Source organism: Phoca vitulina, unplaced genomic scaffold, assembly GCF_004348235.1.
Source record: "Phoca vitulina isolate PV1807 unplaced genomic scaffold, GSC_HSeal_1.0 scaffold5, whole genome shotgun sequence".
Classification (NCBI taxonomy): Eukaryota; Metazoa; Chordata; class Mammalia; order Carnivora; family Phocidae; genus Phoca; species Phoca vitulina.
The window spans coordinates 59,096,047-59,119,861 of record NW_022589708.1 but is presented as its reverse complement, the minus strand read 5'-3'; the positions used below and the strand labels follow the sequence as shown (position 1 = coordinate 59,119,861).

Here is a 23,815-nt window from a genome sequence, read left to right as displayed (position 1 = left end):
CTAAGCAAGTATTTTTAATCTGTGGGAGGTAGGGGGCACCTGGGTGGCTCAGTCCATTAAGTGTCTGCTTTCAGCTCAGGTCATGATCCCAGGGTTCTGGGATCGAGCCCCACATTGGGCTCCCTGCTCAGTGGGGAGCCTGCTTCTCCCTCTGACTCTCCTCCTTGCTCTTGCTCTACCGCTCTCAAATGAATTTTAAAAAACTACCTAGTTCTTTAAAAAAAAAAAAAAATCTGTGGGAGGTAGGTATCTTTATCTCATGTGAGCATTAGTGTTTTATTTTTCCCCCAGTAGTATGTATGTATGTATTGCTGTTTTAAAATTTTTTATTTAAATTCTAGTTAACAAATCATTAGTTTTTAGCTGATTACTTTGCACTTTATAATAGCTGAAAGACTGTTCCATCTATTGTCAAATTAATCTTACTACTCTTTAAAAAGATGTTAAGCAGTAGATAGTTTGGTTGTACAGTTGCCATGATACTTTGGAACAACACAACACTTAGCTGCCAATAAAAAGAAGGCTTTCCCATTTCCTGTTCTTGCCATGTTGTTAGACTTTTTTTTTTTTTTTTTTTTACCTATGCCTTTGCTTGCACAGCCACCTAACATTTCCTTTGAATTCCTTTGGTGATAAATTTACAAAACTGAAGGAGAAAAAGGCAAGCTGAAATCTCCACCCCCCTAAAAATGTAAACTTATTGCAAGAAAAATGCCACTTTTTGTTTACCTAAGATTTACATTTTAGCAAAAAAATAAAATTTAGAAATCCAAATCTAGAAAAATTTGAAGTCCAATCCACCCATATCTTCTTTTTTAAAAGAATGTCCAGTCTCCAAAAAAGTTGCTTTACAAGAGTAGTCTTTATTACATGCTTAAATGAACAATCACTGTTACACTACCTCATTTACGTAGTATTAGATCATGTGCTCTTCTTTCACCTCTTTTCCATAGCATGAACACAACCAATATTGGGGGTAGGAGGCGTTTTACAAAAGCACTATTTAAAAAGGAAGGAGGGTTCAGGACTTAGTATTAAATCTCACATTTATCTTTATGCTACCTAATTTGAACAACATGTATAGGACATTATTTTTGAAAGGAATACTTTTGTAGGAAGATATCTGACTGAAATCTTGACGAAATCTGAACTACCACTCAGCTCTTTAACAAATTTCTAACAAAAGACAGAGAACTATACACTTGCAACAGATTTTATAATAGTTTATATTTGCACACAAATTCTGCCACATTGTTCAGCACCACCAAAGTAAAATTCTTAAATCTTTCACTGAAAATGAAAAACCCATCCATCACCTGTTCCCAGTAAAACATTGATTGTTCTACAAAATCAGCTGATTTAGTCAGATAGGAACTGAAGTTTGAGAGATGGTCTTTCCAACTTGTGAATTCATCAAATAAAGACCCTTCTAGGAACACAGTGGGACCAAAGAAAATAAGAAAGCTAAGCAGAATGACTACCACAAATAACTGATAAAAGCTCCAGGGAATCTTGCTAATGAATATGCCAGTGTCTTGAGGCAAAGAAAGTTTATCCACATCTACTAGTTTTATGTCTTCCCACTGACTGGTATCAAAGTTCTTCATTAAAGGGCTTGTGGGCAAATTGGAGGGAGGTAAAGGAGTTTCCTTGATTACTTTTATTTTCTCCCTGAACTCCTGCATCTGTTGCAGAAATATGATGGGTTCTGACACATCTTTGAAAGCCTCAGCAATGTTAAAGGCCATTCGTTGTTCCTGCAAGATGGTGTTGAGTTTGTTGATCTCTGGGTCATAGGCTTGCATAACTGCAAGTTTCATGGTCTCAAAGTCAGACAGGATTTCATTCTTTTTTTGATCTAATGTATGTTGTAACTTCTCAAAAAACTCCTTTACTTTATCTGAATCTTTAGTCAGTAACTGTAGAGATTTCCTTTTGCTAGTTTCCAAGGTATCCAAGCGAGAAAGAGCATCTCCCCGACGCCAGGTCTCAAAGCTCTGGAAGAGGGACTCAAAGGCATCTCTTTCCTGAGCATAGGCATCTTCAATAGAACAGAAGACATGCTTGGTGTGGTCACCACGAGTAGCACAGATCCCACAAATCAGTTGCATATCAGTCAGGCAGAAAATGTTGAGAGGCTGCCCCAAGTGTCCTTTGCACACCGGCATTTTGGGAGAGATTTTGATCTTGTTATACTTTTCTACAATACCCTTCAGGGAGTAATTAACCTGCAGGCTATTGACTCCAGTAGCTGAAGTTTCCTTACGGCATGTAGGGCACTTGAATGGAGAGGATCTCCACAAGGAATTCCGCACAGTCCCCTCTAAGATCCCTTCTAAGCATTTTTTGCAAAAGTTGTGTGAGCAAGGCAAAACTCGCGGATCATCGAACAGACTGCAACAAATTGGGCACGTGAGATCTTCTTCAAGCAGCTCCATCACATCCTACCATAGAGAAAGAAACATTTTACTCCAGTAATCCCCTCCACTCAGACTATGTAATAATCAGAAGAAACTATCTTCAGAGGCATTAAGAATGATCTCTCACTGAAATAGCCAGGCAAACAAAGGAAATGAGTGAGAAATTTGGGAAGGGAATGCACACCAAAGCAGATTTAATCTGCTGGGACTAGAACACACTCCTTATTAGCAGGACTCCCTTACACAAGGCCTTTGTGTGGGCTTTCCAGCAACAGTCTTTGGCTGAGATAGGGTTAGGTCTAGGACAACTGCAAGTTGAGCCAGCAGGACCCAACTGATTGTTTTAAAACAGAAAGCTGACTGCTAGCTGTCAGAAACAAAGCTACTCAGTGTTTGAATAGAATGAGCTCTTTAGTCTGGGCCCACAATTATAAAATGGTATGCTATTTAAAAGAAAGAAGCACAGAAATATAAATTCAAGCATGCATCTTGTGCAGGCTTTTATTAAAAATTGGCAAATTTTTCTATTTCAGAGGCAAGATTACAATTATTGAAATCGTAAGTAAAAACATGAGTTGCAATTCATTCTTCAGAGAATTAAATGAAGTTTTCTTTTAAACCACCACAACTGTCTAGTGTGCATCAATTCTCAAAATGTGGGCTGAAATCTGGTGTTCCTAAGACTCTTTCAAGTCATTTGTGAAGGTCAATACTTTTTTCACAATAATACTAAGATGATATTTACTTTTGGCACCACGTTGACAATTGCACTGTAAAAGCAATGGTGAGTAGACACTGCTGAAGCCTTAGCAGGAATGAAACAAGGCAAAAGGCAGCACCAAACTGTATTACAAGTTACTGTATTCTTCATTACCACATACCCACAGTACGGGTGGGGGTAGCCAGTTTCATTTAAGAATGTTCTTTATGAAGCAGCACAAATTATTCATTTTATTAAATCTTGATCAGTGTGTACATGCCTTTTTAATATTTTGTGTGCTACACCCAACAGATATTGTCTGGAGAAATAGCACTTACATGATTGAGTCACAATCTGAACCAGCTGCTTTTTTTTATGGAACACAATTTTTATTTAAAGAATGAATGACAAACTGGCTATTTAGACTTAGGTAAAGCAGACATCTTCTCAAAAATGAACAAAATAGCTCTTCACTTCAAGGAAAACAAATGGTAAAAGTTTTTGAGTGAAAATTAGAATTTTGGAAAACATTTTTGCCACTTAAGTGCTTGATAACTTCCCATTAATTATTTTCTAATGAAATAAGTGGTAATTTTAACAAATGTGGGCTTTTACTTTTTTAGGGGGGAGATTATTGTATAATAAAATGTTAACATTTGGAGATCTGCATAACACAATGAACTAATTGGTTCAAATCACCAATGCATGTTATAAATCATGCTTGGGCAAAAGATCAAAAGACCAACACATTCAATAATATGATTTCAGATTCCATATTGCAACTTTTAAGAAACTACCACTTGTTGAGTTTTGGTATAGTATCAAAGAAGATCCACAATTATCAGAAAATGCTATTAAGATATTCCTCCCTTCACCAACTATATATCTGTGCAAGGCCAAATATGATCTTTGTATATTTCAACCAAAATTACTTATTTTAACAGGTGTAATGCAGGGACAGATAAAAGACTCGTTATAATCTATTAATAGCAATTCATTAAAGAGACCTATAAATATGTAAAGCAATGCCACTCTTCCCACAACTGTTTTGAAAATGTTATTTTTCACAAATGTTAACATGTAATAGGTTTATCGTTATTTTAAATGAAGATCTTAAATTTTTTGTTTTAATTTTCAATACAATAAATATCTATATACAATACATATGTAAACAAAAACTTTTGGGATCCTCGGTTTTTAAGAGTGTAAAGTCATCCTGAGACAAAAAAAACTGAGATTCCTGATCTAGAGAATACCATTTCTCAGTTCAAGTTTATTATTTTAAAATGTACATTTTAAAACTTCTATCCCTAAAGTTTTAAATCCAAATATAGTGCTAACTATGTCCTCATTCAGCTTACTGAGGGACAAATTACGTCACATTACCACCAAACTAATAAATAAAATAGGGTCTAATAATCTACAGGCCATTTTATAATCAAAAATAAGTAAATAAATTTTAGCACTAATTTTAAGAGTCACAATTAGAGCTATAATCTAGAAAATAAATAGTATTTAAAAGATTAGCCGAGTTTGCAAGGCTAATTAGTTTATGGCTTTACATTTAGTTGTGAGGGATAAGGTATAATAAATTATAATAAAATTATATGCAGAATTAAAGCAAAGATTATTCTGTCAAATTTAATGTCAAAAGGCAAAAATATGTGATGAGCTGATTTTTCTGAACAATCTTTTGTGATATAAGAAATCATAAAACCTTTTAAAGGCATTGGGAGGAGAATGGCTATAAAGACTGGGGTTAGTGTGCTCCCTGAGAGAAGTTATGAAGCAGCTGTAAAACATTCTGCCTCTAGGGGAACCTAGATGGGTCGGTCAGTTAAGTGTCTGCCTTCAGCTCAGGTCATGATCCCAGGGTTCTGGGATCGAGCCCTGCATCGGGCTCCCTGCTCAGTGGAGAGTCTGCTTCTCCCTCTCCCTCTGCTGCTCCCCCTGCTTGTGCTTGCTCTCTCTCTCTGTCAAATAAATAAATAAAATCTTAAAAAATTCTGACTCTAGAACAGAGAAAAGAAAACTTTTGATGATCCTCCTACCTTAGTCCTGTTTTATATTTTATCATCTCCACTGCTCTTTGTCCTCTTTCACCTAAGAACTCTATACTAAAACTAGATTTTGGAGAAAGTAGTAGAAACAGGAAAGTAATAGAGGACAGCATTCAATAAAGTAAACTAATTTACTCATTCTTGCAAGGTTAATATTTCCAGAGAATCTTATCCAAGCATATTAAATAAATAAGAGGAAAAACAAAGAATACCAAGTGGTCGGAATGCAGAGGAAAAAAAATGGGCACCCAAGGCAAAGGAAAACTGAAAAAGATACTGCAATAGGGGCCAAAAAGAATTTTAAGGCAATCAAGTATTAAAAAAATAAATAGGAATATGACATACATGAGAAAATTTAGTAGTAAACAGTCATCCCAAAACCATGAATCACCTTATAGCTCTGAAAATGAACCAGAGGAAAAAAGGAAAAAACTATTTAGAAAGTCCCTTTTTAAAAATTTGCATCAAGGGGCACCTGGGTGGTTCAGTTGGTTAAGCGACTGACTCTTGATTTTGGCTCAGATCATAATCTCAGGGTCCTGGGATCAAGCCCCGTGTGAGGCTCCTTTCTCAGCAGGCAGTCTGCTTGTCTCCCTCTTCCTCTGCTCCTCTGCCCCTCCCCCGGCACTCTTTCTCTCTCTCTCTCAAATCTTTTAAAAAATAAAAATTTGCATCAAAATTATGGTGGATCCAGTTCCATTTTTAGTGATGCGGCTTACAAATTTTTGTTTATAATTTAAAGATTCTTATTTCTGTTCACTTTAAAAAGCTAAACATTTTCTTTTCTTCTCTTTATACTCAAAACTTTCTCTATGACCAAATTATGTGACCACTTCCACAGCCGACTTTTAGAGAAAACTGAGACAGCTGAATCCAAAAAACCATACAAAGTTTGTTGCCTCAAAAGTTTTAAAGGAAAATAGATAATTAATAATGTTTTTAGGCTCACTAAGTGAAGAGTATACTTTGCAGTAAAGGAACTTACAGATCCTTTTCTTAAAATGTGGCTAACACGTAAAAATCTGGAGAAGTCAATAAAACATACTCCTTTGTAGGAACTAAAGTACATATCCCCTCTTTTCTACAGCTAATCTTCTTTACCAATATAGAAGTCTAGAAACTTTATGTGAACAAAATTATTGCTCTCCAATAAAATTTCAACTTAAGCACTGTCAAATTCAGTGTACAATAGCAAACACATTTCCAAGATTTGTTTTTTTTCCTTTGAATGTGTTTCTGAAAACCAAGAAAGTCTAAATTTTGAAGGACAGAAATCTCTTTTACCCACTAATTAGAAATTTCCCAAGTTTTATACCAACAAAGTAGCAAATATATATCTAATTATCTACCACCTCTCATTTTCAACCTCATTTTCCTGCCATGTGTGTTTTTAAATATACTTTTAATTTACATACAATAAAATTCATTCTTTTTGGTATACAGTTCTGTGAGTTTTGACAAATGCATAGTTGTATAACACCACCACAGATTTATTTTTAGGCAAATATTCATGATATCTACACTCAAGGTAGACAATGGAAAAGTCAATACTTACAAAGGAAAGTAGTCTTAAAATAAAAAGCAAAACCTACATATGTGTATTAGACTTCTCTCTCCTAGAAGTCCCTTGTTTTTAAATGATCAACTCAAAATGATTATAATGCAAAAGGTGCTCATTTATTTACTCTTAAAAGTTAATTTTAATTAAAAAACTATTCAAAGAAACTTTCCTATTAAGGCTTTGAATTTAATTGGTAGGAATATAAAGTTGTTCAAGATACTACCCATGATTTCCTTCCAAATCCCATTAAAGAACAAAAAGAAAAGTTAATAATACTTTGGATCTTAAGGATTTAAATCAAATTTCCATCCTGCTTTGAGTCATCTTTGGATTCAGGAATTCCAAAGTAGATACCTAATAAGAAACTACATAGCAAATATTGAAATACACCTCACAGACAAAACTAAATTATGCAAGCCTCTACTAAACTGGGAGCCACCAATCTTTCCTGAAACAATGCTTGGAATAAAAGGAATCACTTTTTTTTTTTAAGCACTTCCTCTCAGCATATTAGTTAATCTTATTTTCAAGTAGTATACTGTATTCTGCTAGTATGAGATCCACTAGTAATGCTTTCTTGAAACTTAGGGTCAAGTTACTGAATCTAGGTAGAGGATGTAAGGATATTTATTGTAGTACTTTTCAAATTTTCTGTATATTTGAAAATTTTCACAATAAAAAATTAAGGAAAAAACTAAAAAGGGAGACCAATTATAAGAAATTGAGCTTAAAAAGCAAAACTTCAGAAGCATTAGCTAGGTAAGATAAGCTTTACAAGAGCTTGATCTGCTATAGTATTGTTTTATCTTTTATAAAATAAAAAATGTTATTACTGAGAATCTCTGGATCCAGGCCTGTGAGGAGGCGTTTGGTTTGTTCTTGTTTGGTTCTTAGACAATAGCCTTTGACAAACCACATGTACATATTGCAGTTTCTCTCCTCGTTATACAACTGTTTTGAAAGTCATAATATATGAAAATTATTTACAAAATATTTGTTTTAAGTGCTCCTTATCAATGTGTTGTTATACTTTATTATGGCTTTTAGAGACTGTTCCATAACTTATATGATCAAAACAGGATAAAGTGAGTTTAAGAATCTCAAAAAAGGACTATGGAAGATATATATAGTGTCTAAAATAGCTTGTGTAATTGTTATGTGGCTCCTGCAAACACAATATAAAAGTTACTTATGTGTCAATGTAAGACAATAAGAAACTTCCGTTTTCTGGCATTATCCTAGAATTAGTAGTTAAAATTTACCCCAGGATATTTCTAGTAGGATTCCTGATTAGTAGGACAAAATAAAGTTAGAACAAAAGTTCCATCAGCTTGGAAGACCCACCTATTCAGCAATTTCACAGAGGTTTTGGACTATGGTAACATTTTCAGAAACGTAAAAGCCAGGTCATTACCCTTACTACTTAGTCCAGACCACTCAAAAAAACAGGTTTTTTCCTTTTCTTCATTCTCTTTTCTGAACCACTATTTTGTCTTGCCTCTTTCCTTCGTTTATTCTCTTAACTCATCATACTCCCCATGTCAAGGTGTACAATCTTTTGATTTCCTCCTATTCTTTCCTTATCCCCTACCTGCCTGTTCACCTTATCTTTCTTTCCCTTTTATCTTTTCCTTGTGTCTCTTGATAATTACCCCAGCTATTACTCTGTAACAGCATTATATCAATAGGGTTTTAGGATACCAGCTCAATCAGATATCCCACTATCCCACTTCTGTACAGCTATCAAGAAATCTGTGGGAGGATGCCTGGCTGGCTCAGTCAGTAGAGCATGCAACTCTTGATCTCAGGGTCATAAGTTCAAGCCTCATGTTGGATGTAGAGATTACTTAAAAAAATTTTTTTTAATTTAGCAACAAAAAAAACCCCACAGAAGTCTGTGTGATTTCCAAACAGTATTGAAGCCTATTCTCTCCCACCCAGATGAAATCTATTTGAATGAGTCTGAATTTGAGGAAAACATACGTACAGACTAAATTATTCTCCTACTCTGGTACCAACCAGATTCAGATATTTATCTTTACCTGTTAAGAGTTCCAATTTAGTTAAGTTGGAACTAATGACTTCTGGAAAGGTCAAACCAGAAATGTCTGGTCTCTTTTCTCCCAAATAAATGTAAGTGGGTTTCATGAAGCTGGAAAATTTTTACCCCTAAAACAATTTGTCTTCTTTTACAACCATAAATTTGGCAATCACTATTGGTTGGTATCTATTAAAAAGTTTCCATCATCATCTAAATCTGTATTTCAGGTTAATGCCAGCTTTCAGAAAGTACTGTCAAAGTCTAGCATTTGGTAGGTAGCTAGCTGGATTTATCTAGATAAGTGAGGTTACTTATGTCACATATAATACTGTAGAAGGGAAAATAGGCATTTTGTAAATAAATGATAAGTACTACATATCAACTAATAACTTACTTCTGAGATGCCTATTGGAAATATAATTAGTATAACAAAGGGCCTTTTGCTCAGTGTAGAATTCTGTATACATCTTATTCTAAAGTAAACGTGAGCTACAAGATACATCAAGTAGAAAGCCAATTATGCTAAACTTTAAGCAATTTTTAGGTTGGCTATATTATATATACTATGTGGGCACTCCTCGCTCATTTTCAATACCACAAATATGCAGGGGGGAACAAAAAAGCTCCTCATGGAGTTATAATGGGGAACCTGGCTACTGCCGTAGAATATACTTGTGGCACTAATGCCACACGAAAGACAAGAATTTAAACTGTCAACAAAAATTTTCAGTTCAACTTTTCCTTAGTAATATGTCTCCATATGTAATGGAAATGATTTTTTATTTTATTTTTTTAATAAGATTTTATTTATTTGACAGAGAGAGAGAGATAGCAAGAGCAGGAACACAAGCAGGGGGAGTGGGAGAGGGAGAAGCAGACTCCCCACCAAGCAGGGAGCCTGATGCGGGGCTCGATCCCAGGATCCTGGGATCAAGACCTGAGCCGGAGGCAGACATTTAACGACTGAGCCACCCAGGCACCCCGGAAATGATTTTTTTTTAAAGTTTATAGGAAATTGCTTTATAGAAGGCTTAATGTGAATGAAACTATTCTTTATGTCAGAGGACGCCTGTATTTGGGTTAATTGTTATGAGAAGTGGGCATAGCACTCTATTCATCAGTACCATTCTAGAATCCAGAGTTCAAGGCCAAGGTAATGAAGATGGCAGTGTCTTTAATGAATAATAAGAATGAATAATCCAATGACCTAATGATATTTAAAAAGATGAAATATAAGCCAAAAGTCAATTCCTGCCCTAAATTCAGAAATACAGCACATTTACAAAGATATTGTTCCTCTAAAAGGTATGATAAATGCCTTATAAAAAAAGGACATAGAAAGTTGACACCATACTGAAGTTAGAGAGGTTATCCAAGCAACCAACTATAAAAGTAATTTGTGAGTATAGAAAATTCAGAAAGTACAGGGGAAAAATAACCCATAATCACATCAGCAAGGAATAACCATTATTATTGTTTTGTTTTATTTCTTCCAATCTTGTGTGTGTTGTGTTTGTGCACATACCTATTTTAACAAAACTGGTAGCTTCACACAATTTTGTATCCACCATTTTTCACTTAATCACATGTATTTCCCCTATTATTATATATTCTTCTAAAATGTGATAGTCCATCTTATGGATATGCTCTTATTGGCTATATGTCTTTTTGGATTATAACATTTAAATGAACATCTTGTAGAAAAGTCTTGGTCCACAGCTCTGATTATTTCCTTAGATGATTCCTGTAAGGGTACTGTTAGGTGTGTCAATGAGTAGAAACACTTTTAAAGACCTTGAAAAGATTGTCAGGTTTCCCTCTAGAAGGGGTATACCAATTTATGAACTCTAACCAATGATGTATGAGTGCCCCACTTCTCCATGCAGTTCCTGATCTTACAATAGAACCATACTTTTATAGTTTAGTAAAACACCAAGAATAAGGCATACATTTTTACCATACCTACCCAAATTTAAAATATAAAACAGTTTAAGGCAGTTAATATTAATGTGTGTTTAGGACTACCAATACGTATAAGGGAATATATGGTAATAAAAGTTTTGGAGTAGGAATAAAAAGAAGTACTAGGTCTATGTACCTCTGAAACAAATAATATATGTTTAAAAAAAAAAGAAGACAGTAGGAAGGGAAAAATGAAGGGGGGGGAATCGGAGGGGGAGAAGAACCATGAGAGACTATGGACTCTGAGAAACAGAGGGTTTTGGGGGGTGAGGGGGGGGATGGGTTAGCCCGGTGATGGGTATAAAGGAGGGCATGTATTGAATGGAGCACTGGGTGTTATATGCAAACAAGGAATCATGGAACACTACATCAAAAACTAAAGATGTAATGTATGGTGACATAACATGATAAAATAAAATTTAAAAAATTAAAAAAGAGAAGCACTCAGTCTAAAAGTATCTTAGAGACCATCTAGAAAACACCTAACTTTATAATTGAAAAAACTGAGCCCCCCCCCCCGCCAACTCCAAAAATGGAGCTTTCCCAATTATACACAGCAAGCTAGGCTTAGGACCTGAGTTCCCCAATTCTTAGACTTTTAGCACTATCCAGAAAGTGGATCAAGAATTCAGTGTTCTCATTCATAAAATGGAAAAGTCTAATCATGGCTCTCTAAATCCCTTCTAAAATTTTATGATTTTTACAAATTAGGCTATAACAGGCTCTCTAGTAGAGGAAACAGAGTACTGAACCTGTCTCTGAATACCTAACTTCAAGCAGGAGTTTTAGCCTTCATAGAATGAGGATTTTTACATTATCTACCTCATCATATTTCTGGGAATATTAAGTAATGAGTGCCAGTTTTGTAAACTGCTAAACTATATAAATGTAAGTTGGATTAATTACAGTTGGGTACAAATACACAAAATGTAAATTCACATTTAAAGTGTTATTTTAGAGCATGAGTATATTAACCAAGAAAGGTCCTGAAAGAGAGCCGGACTCTCTTGAACTACAATTTCATGAAAAGGTAAAGCATTATATAGGATAGCAGGTACAAAGCACTTTCATGGAAACAGGCATATCTGAACAGTAGCTGTGGTACAAGTAAGACCAGGTAACCAGCCAGTCATAAATGTATAGAATGGAAAGAATAACCTGGTGTTATGGAAGGACTTACCAGGGAGGCTTAGCATCTCAGCTAGTGCAAAAAAAGAATGGTATTTTTAAGAAAAGGAGAGCCTGAAGAAATGTACCTTCTCATTGTTGAAGACAGAAGTATAAGCAGTTAATCAACAGCTCCATCAAGTTCTACCAGAAGGAGTGGCTATGTAAATGAAATTCTGCTTTTAAAATACCGATTGTATAAAAGTCTCTAGAGTTAGAAAACTCAGTATTTGTACAAGTCCTAGCAGCACGGTATGGGAGAAGGAAAAAAAAAAAATCTTAAAAAAAAGAAATGCTACTAAGGCCTCTCTTTTCCTTTTCATTATAAATCTGTGGACTGCAATACATGTCGAATAATTGCTACATAAAGATTTTCCAAATACTAAATCTATTCTTCTGAGTTTTGAAAAAATATGAAAAGAACAGAGACCGCGCATGAGGATGGGAACACATTCTACACCTAGTTCAATTCTGCATGATTCTGGGCCTAGAAAAAAAACTGGGTGCTTTTTTGGTTTCTTAATGTAGGGAGAAGTATTGTAGTTTACCTCTGTCCCCTGCGAGCAGGTGTATTCGTCAGGGTTACTATTTCCCAGGACAAAGCAATCAGGTTTTTGTTTTTTTCTCACGTTGTGATTGACAATCAAACGAGGCTACTGCAAAGAAAGAACAAAGAAGAGAGTATTATGCATTTATTTGCACAGGATCCTTAGTCTTGACCCTTAATTTTTTCAGTCGTCCCCCACAAATAAAGCCAGCGTGCTAGGACCTGGTGAAAAAGCCAGCAGCATGACCGGAGATCTTTGTGCAGTACTAAGGAGCTTCCCGGTTAGGGCGCCCTCCCCCGGCGCCAGGCACCTCCCCAGGTTCAGTGCCAGAAAGTGCTGAGTGCTCCGACTTGTGATTCATGGTCGCCTTTTCTTTCCTAGGCGATACCGAGGCGCTGGCAGTGAAGCCGGGCATAATCCGTAGCGGAGCAGGTTTTCTCGAACACAGACACGCCGCACGAGCCCAGCTGACGCCCCCTGCGCGCCGCTCCAACCCACGCCCCGTTCCAGCGCCCAGCTGGTTTCCGCTGTGCAGCTGTGGAGCTCAGACTGAGCTCTCCGCCAAACCCCCCACCCACGCAGGTCGCTGTCCTGCCAGGGCAAGTCCCCACCCTCGCAGCAGGCCCAAGGATCACACCCCCCTACCCTGAGAGGGACCCGCCGGGTACTTATCTCGGACCTCGGGGGGCCGCGGGAGGGGCCCCACCTGGAGCCGCGCGGCCGCCTGTCCTCCAGCCGGAGGACCGCGCGTTACCGGCTGGGCACGGCGGCAAAATGGACTCGCGGCGCCAGCCGTGCCCCGCCCCACCGCCCTCCTCTCCCGGCACCTCGGTCCGCCTCCTCGGCCGGGCTTCGCCTTTGTTCCGTCTCCCGAGTCTCGCCTTTCCCTGGGTGGGGGTGGGGGGCGGCGGGTGAGGTGAGGCGGGAGTCCTTCCGGTGTCAACAACCGCCACCAATAATTGCCACCGCCCGCGGTGCGCCTGGAAGAGGGGAGGGTCCCGGGCTGCTCGCTTCTCTCCCTTCCAGAGGGGCTGCGCGCGGCGCGGAGCGCGGTGCCCGGGGCCGGCGAGCCTGGGCGCTGGCGGGCTGACGGCTCGCTAAGACGCGTGGGCTGGGCCTGACGGAGCGCGGGCGACAGGAGGCGGCGCCGTCCCCGGTGGAGCCACCCGGGAAGAAAGCTGGCGCGCAACAAGATGGTTGGGTTTGGATTGTTGTACTTTTTTTTTTGTTCGTTGCATTTTTAGGAACAAAAAAAAAAGCCCAACCCTTCACACCACTTCATCTGCATCTCTCAAGACCAGAAACCCAGCCACAGTGGCTTGGAGGGACGGAGACAACCGTCTGCCTTGCACCCCACAACTCGGGTTGGGTGGGACGGGCATTCCTGTTGGGACCAGCGCCAGGGCTCCTCCCGAGCCAGAGCACAACCAAGATATGGTTAATAATCGTCCTCCCCAACCTTGCACCTATTTCTTTTTAGGCTTTAGGCTGAATACTAGCGACCCAATTCAATTTAAGATTTTCTTTCAGGAAAAACACCACTGTTCTTTCCTTTGGAGAGAAGGAAGAACTTAAAATTGGCTTTAACTTAAATGCTGCTAATGGTTATTCAGTTGCTAACCTGATTCCCTATTCTGTATAGGGACTTTGTCTAATATCAAACACATTAAACACATATACTAATGATCGGTTTGGTTCCCAGAAGGATACAAAGGTGAAGGAACGGCTTCTCCAAAATTTACAATCTTGGGGGGAAGGGCAACAAGGACAAAAATCACAAAATATGCCCTGGGGTTGAGTTCACCCCCAGTAGGGAAGTCTGGTCTTTGGAAGTAGAATTTCAGGGAGAGGTATTCTAGGCCTACCATACATAGTACTTGGGCTCTGTGACTAATGATGCTTAGTTCAAACTCCATAAAGAGCCCCTCCCTGCTCCCTTCTGAGATGTCTAGTTCCTTGCCATGCCCCTGTCCCTTAAACCCAATTTTGCCTCTGTAGAACAGCTCCTATATGCCATATAGTCTTCATAAAAAACATTGGGGGATGGAAATTATTATTCTTATCCTGTAGATGAGTAAGTGGATGAAGTGATTTCTCCAAGATAAAAATCAAGAGGCAGAGCCAAGACTCTATAAAGTTAGATTCCAGGTATAGTTTCTTTCTATAGCACCATAACTGTCAATGCCATTGAAAACTGCACCCTAGTCTCCTACTAAATTAGTGTTATTTTTTTAAACACACCAAAAAAATCTGATTTATAAAAGCATTTTAAATACCTAATATTAAAATGATACAAGAATGAAAGGTTATTGACTCAAACACAAATTATCCTTAATGTAATTATATAATACATATTTATACAGTTAGATCTGTTTGGTGGCAAATACTTATTAATAAACTTCTGTCCAACTAAATGTAAAACATTGGTTAAATCAGCATAGAAATCTTTAGACTCTTAAATTACTAAGAGAACATTATGCGGTAAACTCTCAAGTATAGAAAAATAGGGAAGAATAGCCTCTCTCCTCCCAGGGTCCTAATAAAACAGCAATGGGAATTGCCACATACAGCATGACTAGAATAAGAGTAACTGCCAGATTAAAACATACATACACAGCTACATCCTTCCTGGAAAATCACAATGTAACTAGATCCCATTAGAGATAATACCGAGGGATTGTCAAAATTCTTGTCACACTGGAATTTCCTTCTATTGACTGTACTTCAAATAAGTAAACTAACAGCTGAAGGTTGGAATTCATATGTCAGAACAACAAGACTATATAGTCTTATTTAAGTTTGTCTTTGTGATTTATTATTACAGGGAGAATTTCTAATACACATATGAAATATATGTATATATATTCTTATTGTGTTGATTTCATTCTGTTGTTTTTGTCTTGAACCTTGACAAAGGTAAAAACTGCCAGCTCTCCTTCCACCTACCAAGACATGTGATCATATGTTCCATAACAAAAGGGACAGTGCCAAATTTGGTGTAAACTGTAATGTAAATTGTCAGAGTGGGGAACACCTAATAAACGAAGACTGGAGTAAGTGTGTGCAGGAGAGGACTGTTGGTGAGCCTCCTCAATACACACTAAAACATTTTATTATTATTCTGTCCTTCCCAATAGCTGCCAAGGTTATCAGTACAAGCCCCAACATTCCCGAAACAGAATTCCTGGCAATACAAGGCGCTGGCATTGCAAGGTGTAGTGAAAAGAGCAGAGGCTTTAGAATCAGTTCTACATCCAAACTCTAGCTGTGCCACTTACTAGTTGTTCAAATTACTTAACATCTCTAAGCCTCTGTAAGCCTTTTGTCTTCTGTAAAATGAGAATCATGATTCACTTGATTATGATAATTAGATGATATATAAAGCAACCAATACTGTATCTGACATATAGGAGGTGATTAATAAATGGGTGCTACAGTTATATGGAGGAAGAGAACCATGCTGGTTTGGGATTACAGCTGGCTTGGATTTGTAGATTTGAACCTCAAGCCTAACAGTCTTAAGCAGAGCAAAGCTGCCTACGCAGTAGAGGAAGCTAGGACCATAATTTATGCTTTTCTACACCCAGCCCGGGGTGGCCTTTTAAAAAGCATATATCCTACCACTTCTATACCCCCTTCCCTTTGCTCAGTTAGGAAAAGGAGAGAAAAAAGGAAAAAACATCATACTCAATGGAAGGAAACCTGCAGTTATTTTAAAGCTCTGTAATTTCAGAGAAATTGATTGAACATCCAAAATATTCCATTAAAAGGAAAAAATCTATCTGTAAATATACATTTATCACAAAAGACAGAAACTTACCTGAGACTTGATGAAATTAAAGGTATTAGCCCCTGGTTTGAAGAAAATTCCAGATTCCATGTATTTTAGTTGCACAGTAAAGGTCATGCATTAATAATGGGAGCAAAGAGCAAAGTCAGTTGGCTTCTGGAGAGAATGAGACACTATAGCAACAGTAAACTTGGCCTTTAGTTGTGCTGTTTCTGTAGTTGGAAAGAAAAATTGTAAGAATAAAGTAAAATGTCAGAGGTGATTAAGATGATATTAGCATGTGTTTATAATTATATACTCAGGATTGTCCTAGGCACCAAAGGCACTAATCAAGGAATTTCCCATTTAGTTGAAGAGACAAGTCTTAAAAACAGAAACTAGTTTGGTAACAGTACATGAGCGTGGCTATTTAAAAGCCAACATGAGTGTTAAAGACCAGATTAGAGGAAGGCATCAGAAACATTAGGGAAATTTACACAGGGGAGGTGGGAGTCAAATGGAACATTTAAAGATCATAGGGTTTGTGGCACCTGGCTGGCTCAGTCAGTAGAGCATGGGACTCTTGATCTCAAGGTTGGGAGTTCAAGCCCCATATTGAGTGTGGAGTCTACTAAATAAATAAATAAATAAATAAAGCCATAGGATTTGAAGATGAGAAAGGGGAGCATTGGAAGTGAGGAACACAGCTCAGGGTTGGAATGAGCTTTGCTGATACTGAGTCAGTGAAGAGTATGGCCTGGTTTGAAAATAAAGTTTGAGGCCAAAGCATGGAATATTTTGAATGTCAGAATAAAGAGTTGAACTTCATTCTGTAGAAAATGGGAGCCACTGAATAATTTATGTGGCACTAATAAGAGGAAATAATTTTAGGAAGATTAATCTGATTACAGGATCCGAGATTTAAGGGAGAAGAAATTTCCTTTATATTTACTTCTGAGGTTTGTTGTTGAAAATTATAGATTTTTAAAAATGCAATAATGTATATAAAAGTACAGCATATATGGGTAAGTCTTACTGAACCATTTAATACCAAATAATTATTTATTAAGTTCTTAACTTGTAAATAAAATACAATATAGAAAGAATTAACTATGACACATATTTTCCTAAAATCCAATAAGAGGAAATTATATGTATTTATGTATATAGATTTATATATCAATCACATATATAATTTATTTTTCTATAATGATCTTAACTACATTGTGTGACTAATACATTATTAATACATTGCTTAGCTACATTTTAGAGTGTGTCTCACTAGAGCCTTAAAAATCACTACACATATATACTCTGAAATGTACTGCTCTGTTTTGATATTTTAACAATGTTTAATTACATTTAATATGTTAACTAAATTTTTTCTGAATTTAATTCCCTATATACGTAGAATTTTATTCTTGATGAAGAGTAACTTTGTGAGGGCCTTGAGAATTTTTAATTCAGGTAAAGCTATATATACTATATATTTACAGTTGTTTAAGAGAATTAAATTTGTAGAAACTTTATTTTAGAATCTTTCTGTTGAGTTCATTAATCATTAATGTGCTCTGTTTTTATCTTGAAAAATGTCAGTTTTGATAATAAAGTTTTATAATTTCAATTTAGAAAATGACTTTCATCCTGTTCTATGGCACATTTTTTAGAATTTATCTTCCACAAATAAAGATACACCAGGGGTAGGGTTCTGCAGTTTTCAGTAGCTGGTAGATTCCTGTACCTTCAACAGTCTATGTTAAAGGCAATAGTACATTTCATAGAGCTTTGGTTCTGAAGACCAAAATTTATTAGATACCTATCTTAACAGCATTGCACAAGAAATACATGCTTCATGGTTTTTGATGTGAGCCCACTTGAGTCTCTCTGATATTAAAGCATGTGTTAATAAATACCTTGTCAAAAATGTGTTTCTCTTATAGTGGTCTTGTTTATTATGCCATGCTGATTGTTGCTGGAATGAAGCCGGGTCTCTAGGAGCTTGTGCTGGATCTAACTCAGCCACACCCCCTCCCAGTCAGGCAAAAGACACAGACAATTCAGAAGATGCATGAGACTTATTATACAATATCAGCACAGTTTAGGCATCTTGTGGAGGTCACTATTTCAGTTCCTCATTTTCCTTGATCTCTTAGCAGCACTCACTGCATCCTCCTTAAAAGGCTGCCTTTTCCTGGCCTTTAGTAAGGTCTTGCTCACTCCTGGCTTTTCTTTTCCCAACTCAGGAACACTTTCTGGGTCATCCTCTTCTCAAATTCTGGAATTCTTTGGACACGCCGCCATTTCAGGACATTTTCAGGACTTCGGTCACTGTTTAGTGATCTCACATTCCCTGTAAAGCAGGGATCACAAACTGATAGCTTGTAGTCATACCATTTATTTTTATCTCTTTTTTAAAGATTTTATTTTTAAGTAATCTCTACACCCAGCGTGGGGCTCAAACTTACAACCCCACGATCAAGAGTCGCACGCTCTACCAACTGAGCCAACCAGGGTCCCCCCACTCCTCCCCCCCTCCCCCGGCCCCGTCATACCATTTTTAGATGATGAAAACTGTTTGAACTTAAATACTTCAGCAGAGGCATGCTTCTTGCTCTCCCATAGCCTTTCTTCTCTGTAGGCAGTTGAGTTAGCCCTTGTGTTGCCCAAGGCTTGAGCTCCTTCTAGCTTCAGGGTTCCTACCCCTGTAGTTCCTTCTCTCCCTAATGCACGCTCGCCCTGCCACCAAACCCCACATTCCCACCCCGATCCCCCAACTGCTGCACAGCTGACACATCCCAGGTTAGCTTTCCAAAATGTTCCAGGCCAGGGACAGATCCCTCTGAATCATCCCATTCTTTTTTTTTTAATGTTTTTTTATGAATGTTTCAGGGAAGAATTCTCTTTCAAAGACTATTGATGCATTTCAACCTTCTAGAAATTAGCTGTTGAGACCAGCCAAAAAGGTAATGTACTCTGAATCTTACTGACTTAAAATAGGAACTTTAATACATTTTATTTGATCAAAATAATATCTTTCCCCCCTTCATTTGCAAAGCAGTCTTTCAGACTCCTACAGTTTACAAGATGTGTCAACAGTCTTCACTCTTTCACAGCATAGCTTGTCTCTGAAAATGAGGATAATTTCTTGAACAGTCCAGAGAATTCCCATAAAATTGAGAACCTTCTTTCTACGCATAAAAGTTAAGCAATCTACCGTAAAAAAGACTTAACGATATAACTCAATAAAAATGTAAAACTATTCATGTTTAAAACATAATATAGTCATGATAGCACACAACTATTAAAAAGATAAGCTGGGGGCACCTGGGTGGCTCAGTTGGTTAAGTGTCTGCCTTCGGCTCAGGTCATGATCTCAGGGTCCTGGGACTGTGCCCCCACATCGGGCTCCCTGCTCAGTGGGGAGTCTGCTTCTCCCTCTGCTGCTCTCCCTGTTTGTGCACGGGGAGCAAGTACACGTGCGGGCTCTCTCTCAAATAATAAATAAAATCTTTAAAAAATAAAATAATTTTTAAAAAGAAGATAAAGCTGTATGTTTGACAATGGGATATGTGTAAGATATAGTAAGTGAAAAATCAAGTTAAATACAATAGGTTTACTATGATTCCAACTTTGAAAAGAAATGTAATTGGTAGAATATGGATAGAAAAAACTATTTGGAGGAATATACACCACATTATCAGTTTGAGAGGATAAAATTTGGAGATTTTCAGTGCTTATGTTTTATATTATTACAATTCTTTTATATTTTTACATTGAGCATCTATTACTTTTGTAAAGAAGAGAAAAATTTGTAAAAGAAAAACGCACTCAATTAGAACAAACTCTTCCAACTGAGTAACAAGGAAACACTGAGATAGAAAAACAGGCCAAATACATGAAACGCAGGATATTAAAAAAGGAAATACAAATGATCAATAAGCATGAGAAAAAAAATTTCATTCTCAATGATAATCAAAGAAATACCAAGCAAGCATTGATACAGCCCTTTTTAGTTCATTAAATTAGCAGAGATTTAAAACATAATGACCAGTAGGCCAGCAGTGAGGGAGATACTGGAAACCAGTTTGCTGCTGGAAACCAACATAGATGGATACAACCTTTTAAAGGACAACCTGGTAATCTGTATAAAAAACATTCAAAAATTACATATACTTAATTCAATTTCTAGGAATTTATCCTAGGAAAGTAATCATAAACACTGCAATTTATATGCCAAGAATATTTGTTACAGCAGCTATCAGGGGAAAATTAGAAATATTGCTATTATCCATCAAAAGGATATGAATTAAATGAATCCCAGTACATTCATACAAAATAATAACATGAAGGCATTTTTAAATCATGTTTTAGAATCATGTTTTAAATCATGTTTTTAACAACTTAAAAAATGTATATCTTTTATAAGTGAAGAAAAGCAAATTTCAAAAGGCATATATAGCATAATACAGATTGTGTGTGTGTGTACACATATTAAAAAGTGATCACAATGTTAACAATTGTTATTCATAAGTAGTATAAAGTGGGAATGACTTTTATTTTGTCCTGATTCTTCCCTGGATTTTTCAAAGTTTCTCTAATGGTTATATAATATATTATCTTTATAGTCATTAAAAAAAAGTTCTTTTAAAAGCTGTTGGCCTATGCTTTGGAAAAAAATTTGTCAGTTCCTCTAGAAATTAAACAGAGTTACTGTATGATCCAGCATATCTACTCCTAGATATATTCCTAAGAGAATTGAAAGCATATGTACAAACAATAACATATACATGAATGTTCATAGCAGCATTATGTAGAATAGCACCCCCGTCAAAAATGGAAATAACCCACATGCCTGTGAACTGATGGATGGATAAGCAAAATGTGGTATGGCTATTCAATGGAATATTATTCAGCCTATAAAGGATGATACTGATTCATGCTACAATATGGATGAAACTTGGTTACATTATGCTAAAAGTGAAAGGAGTTTGTCAAAAAGGCCGCCTATTGTAGGCGTCCATTCAGATGAATTGTCCAGAACAAGCAAAATAATATAAATAAGGTTGATTAGTGATTGCCAGGAACTGGGGAGAAGGAAGAATGATGAGTGACTGCTAATGAGCACAGGGTTTCTTTTGGGGATGATGAAATAATTCTGGAATTAGATAGTGGTGACGGTTGCACACAACCTTGTGAATATACTAAAACCCACTGAATCTTAATACTTTAAAAGGGAGAATTATTATGGTATATGAATCATATCTCAATTTTTAAGTGTGGAAAAAATTTGGTGGCCTGTCAAAGTTTCCTGAAAAAGAATAGCATTTTAAGTAAATGCTCCTTTATAAACATAACCTACAAAGTGGTAAGTGCTGTGGAGGAGGGGTGGGAACACAGGGAAAACATACCTGAGGGGTAGAGGAGACCTCCATTAAAACAGAGATTCTCACTTTTTGCAAATAATAAATAAAATTATTAATTCATTTAAAAATAACAATAATGATCCATTGTGTCACTCAGTTCTCTCAATGATGACATCTTACATAACTGCAAGACATTCTCAAAACCAGGACATTGATATTGGCACAACACTGCTGACTACAGACATTATTCACTTTTACCAGATTTTGCATGCACTCATTTCTAAAAAACAATTTTTAACATTAAAATTTTTATTTTATTTTATTTTAAGATTATATTTATTAATTTGAGAGAGAGAGAGCAAGAGCGAGAGAGAGAGCATGAGCAGTGGGGAGAGGTAGATGGAGAGAGAGAAGCAGGCTCCCCGCTGAGCAGGGAGCTGGATGTGGGGCTCGATCCCAGGATCCGAAGATCGTGACCGGAGCTGACGGCTGACAGCAGACGCCTAATCAACTGAGCCACCCAGGCGCCCCACATTAAAAATTTTAAATAAATGATTAGAACTACCCATATCACTCTAAAAGCAGCCTGATTACCTTATATAGAAATATATGAAATTTTTATTATAAAATAGTTTAAATGTACAAAAAAAGTTATTTAAAAAAATACCTATGTACCCACATTATCTCCATGTATGTTTTTACACCTTTACTACATATGTGAATATCTGTGAAAATAAATAGTATTATTTTGCACATCTAAAAACCCAATGTAAAAATTGTATCACAATACACAAAAGGATGCACTTTTTTAAATATAAATATTCTATCATAGTAACACATACTGTCAAGTGCTAGTTGGGGAGGGAACTTTGTCACCCTCTCTGCCTTGTCTGGACTGGAATCCAGAATCTTCTATTCACCAACAGTATAACATCAGACAAATTACTTAGTCGCTCTGACCCTCAGTTTCCTCATATGTAAAACAGAGGTAACGACAGTTCCTATTTCATAAAGTGACTTGAGAATAAATTAAGGTTATGCATGGGAAGTGCTTGGTACAGTGAAGCACAGTACCTAGACGTGCTCAGTAGGTTGTCATCTTTGTTACTGCAGATGTGAACTCAGACATTGACCTAAAGTTCTCCCCACAATGAAACGGAACGGTGCATTTTATAACCAGAGCCAACTCAGAGTAAGGGAGTGTTGCATGTTTTCTGCCCTCTCCTGGTGGTGTGCTGATAAATAGTTAACATTCAGCTTTGAGCAAAGGTGGGGGGGGTGGGAAGCCACACTTTGTAGTGTTTACCAAGTTCCATGATGTAAATATTCTTGCCAGGGCTAATTTCAACCTGAAGTTTGCTAAACGCGGAACTGGAAAGAGATGATCAGAATCTACTCTCTCAAGCTCCTATGAGCCTGCCCCAGCACAGCCAAGAGAGAATCTCTTTTCTCTTTTGCAGCCCCTTTGTTCACTGCTGAAACCAGATCTCTTCCCTCTCAGGCAGAGGACGTGGCATCTCTCTCTGATATGCTCCTGCAGAGGTAAGAGTCTATGTATGCGTGGAAGATAGAGACAGCCTTCAGGCCTGCAGCCCACAGGGGTGCTCAGGCCCAGCAAATGGCACTTTAATTCTCATCTGCTAGTGTTCCCTACATGCCTACTGCCCTTGGGGTATCTTGGCTGTGGCTGTGGCTTGGGTAAGACTCTGTTACAATCTGTGGATCACATAATGCCGTCATAATGCCTTCTTAAGACCAAAAGCTCCTTACCTATTTTTAACATGTAACATTTTCTATAGCACTATTTCTACTTAGGATGTTAAAGTAATCATTTCTGCATCTTTCCACAGTCTTCACAAGGATACTTTTTGATAACTATATAATTCCATCAATATACCTACATGTAAGGTGTAAGCAAAAGAAAATGAACCAGGAGACAAACACTGGGAGAAGTGGCATAAATATGAGAAAAGAATAAGAATTTCAAGAACTGAGTATAGTCTTGAATATTGACAAAGAAGTAAAGGGAACCATTGAATCTTTCAATGAGGTCACTAACCATTTTAGGAGGAGAAAGTTAATCTCTGGCCTGGGTGCAGAAGTAGGTAAAGGAAGTGAAGGAATTAAGAGCACGTGTTTGCTACCTGCCAGGGACTATGTTGGATGCTTTTCTGGCATGACCTTATTTACAAGTCACGGTGGGGAAACTGAGGCTTGAAGTCAT

At 37.2% G+C, this 23,815-nt stretch overlaps 1 protein-coding gene and 1 long non-coding RNA gene across 5 annotated transcripts in view; one reads left to right on the top strand and one right to left on the bottom strand.

Moving 5' to 3' along the window:
- Positions 1–13,132, top strand: part of LOC116631672 — a 29,677-nt gene extending 16,545 nt beyond the window's left edge. The window contains exon 3 of the long non-coding RNA XR_004299235.1: positions 12,841–13,132. This is a non-coding gene — a long non-coding RNA (uncharacterized LOC116631672). The remainder of the gene's footprint in view (positions 1–12,840) is intronic.
- On the bottom strand, positions 844–13,583 carry TRIM13 (tripartite motif containing 13). 4 transcript variants are annotated; one of them, XM_032403075.1, is made up of 4 exons: positions 13,166–13,583; positions 12,681–12,836; positions 12,460–12,567; positions 844–2,444 (listed from the first exon to the last, which is right to left on the bottom strand). In XM_032403075.1, exon 4 carries the CDS (start codon positions 2,436–2,438, stop codon positions 1,215–1,217), a length of 1,224 nt encoding a protein of 407 aa, XP_032258966.1. In that variant the 5' UTR covers positions 2,439–2,444; positions 12,460–12,567; positions 12,681–12,836; positions 13,166–13,583; the 3' UTR covers positions 844–1,214. The 4 variants fall into 4 exon arrangements, with proteins under 4 accessions (XP_032258966.1, XP_032258964.1, XP_032258965.1 ...); XM_032403073.1 differs by lacking the exon at positions 12,681–12,836 and having other exon boundaries at positions 13,139–13,583; XM_032403074.1 differs by lacking the exon at positions 12,681–12,836.
- Positions 13,584–23,815: the final 10,232 nt, after the last annotated feature.

Bases quoted from the DNA above. Each gene is read 5' to 3' on its own strand.
- TRIM13 (XM_032403073.1), bottom strand. From the start codon at position 2,438: ATGGAGCTGCTTGAAGAAGATCTCACGTGCCCAATTTGTTGCAGTCTG.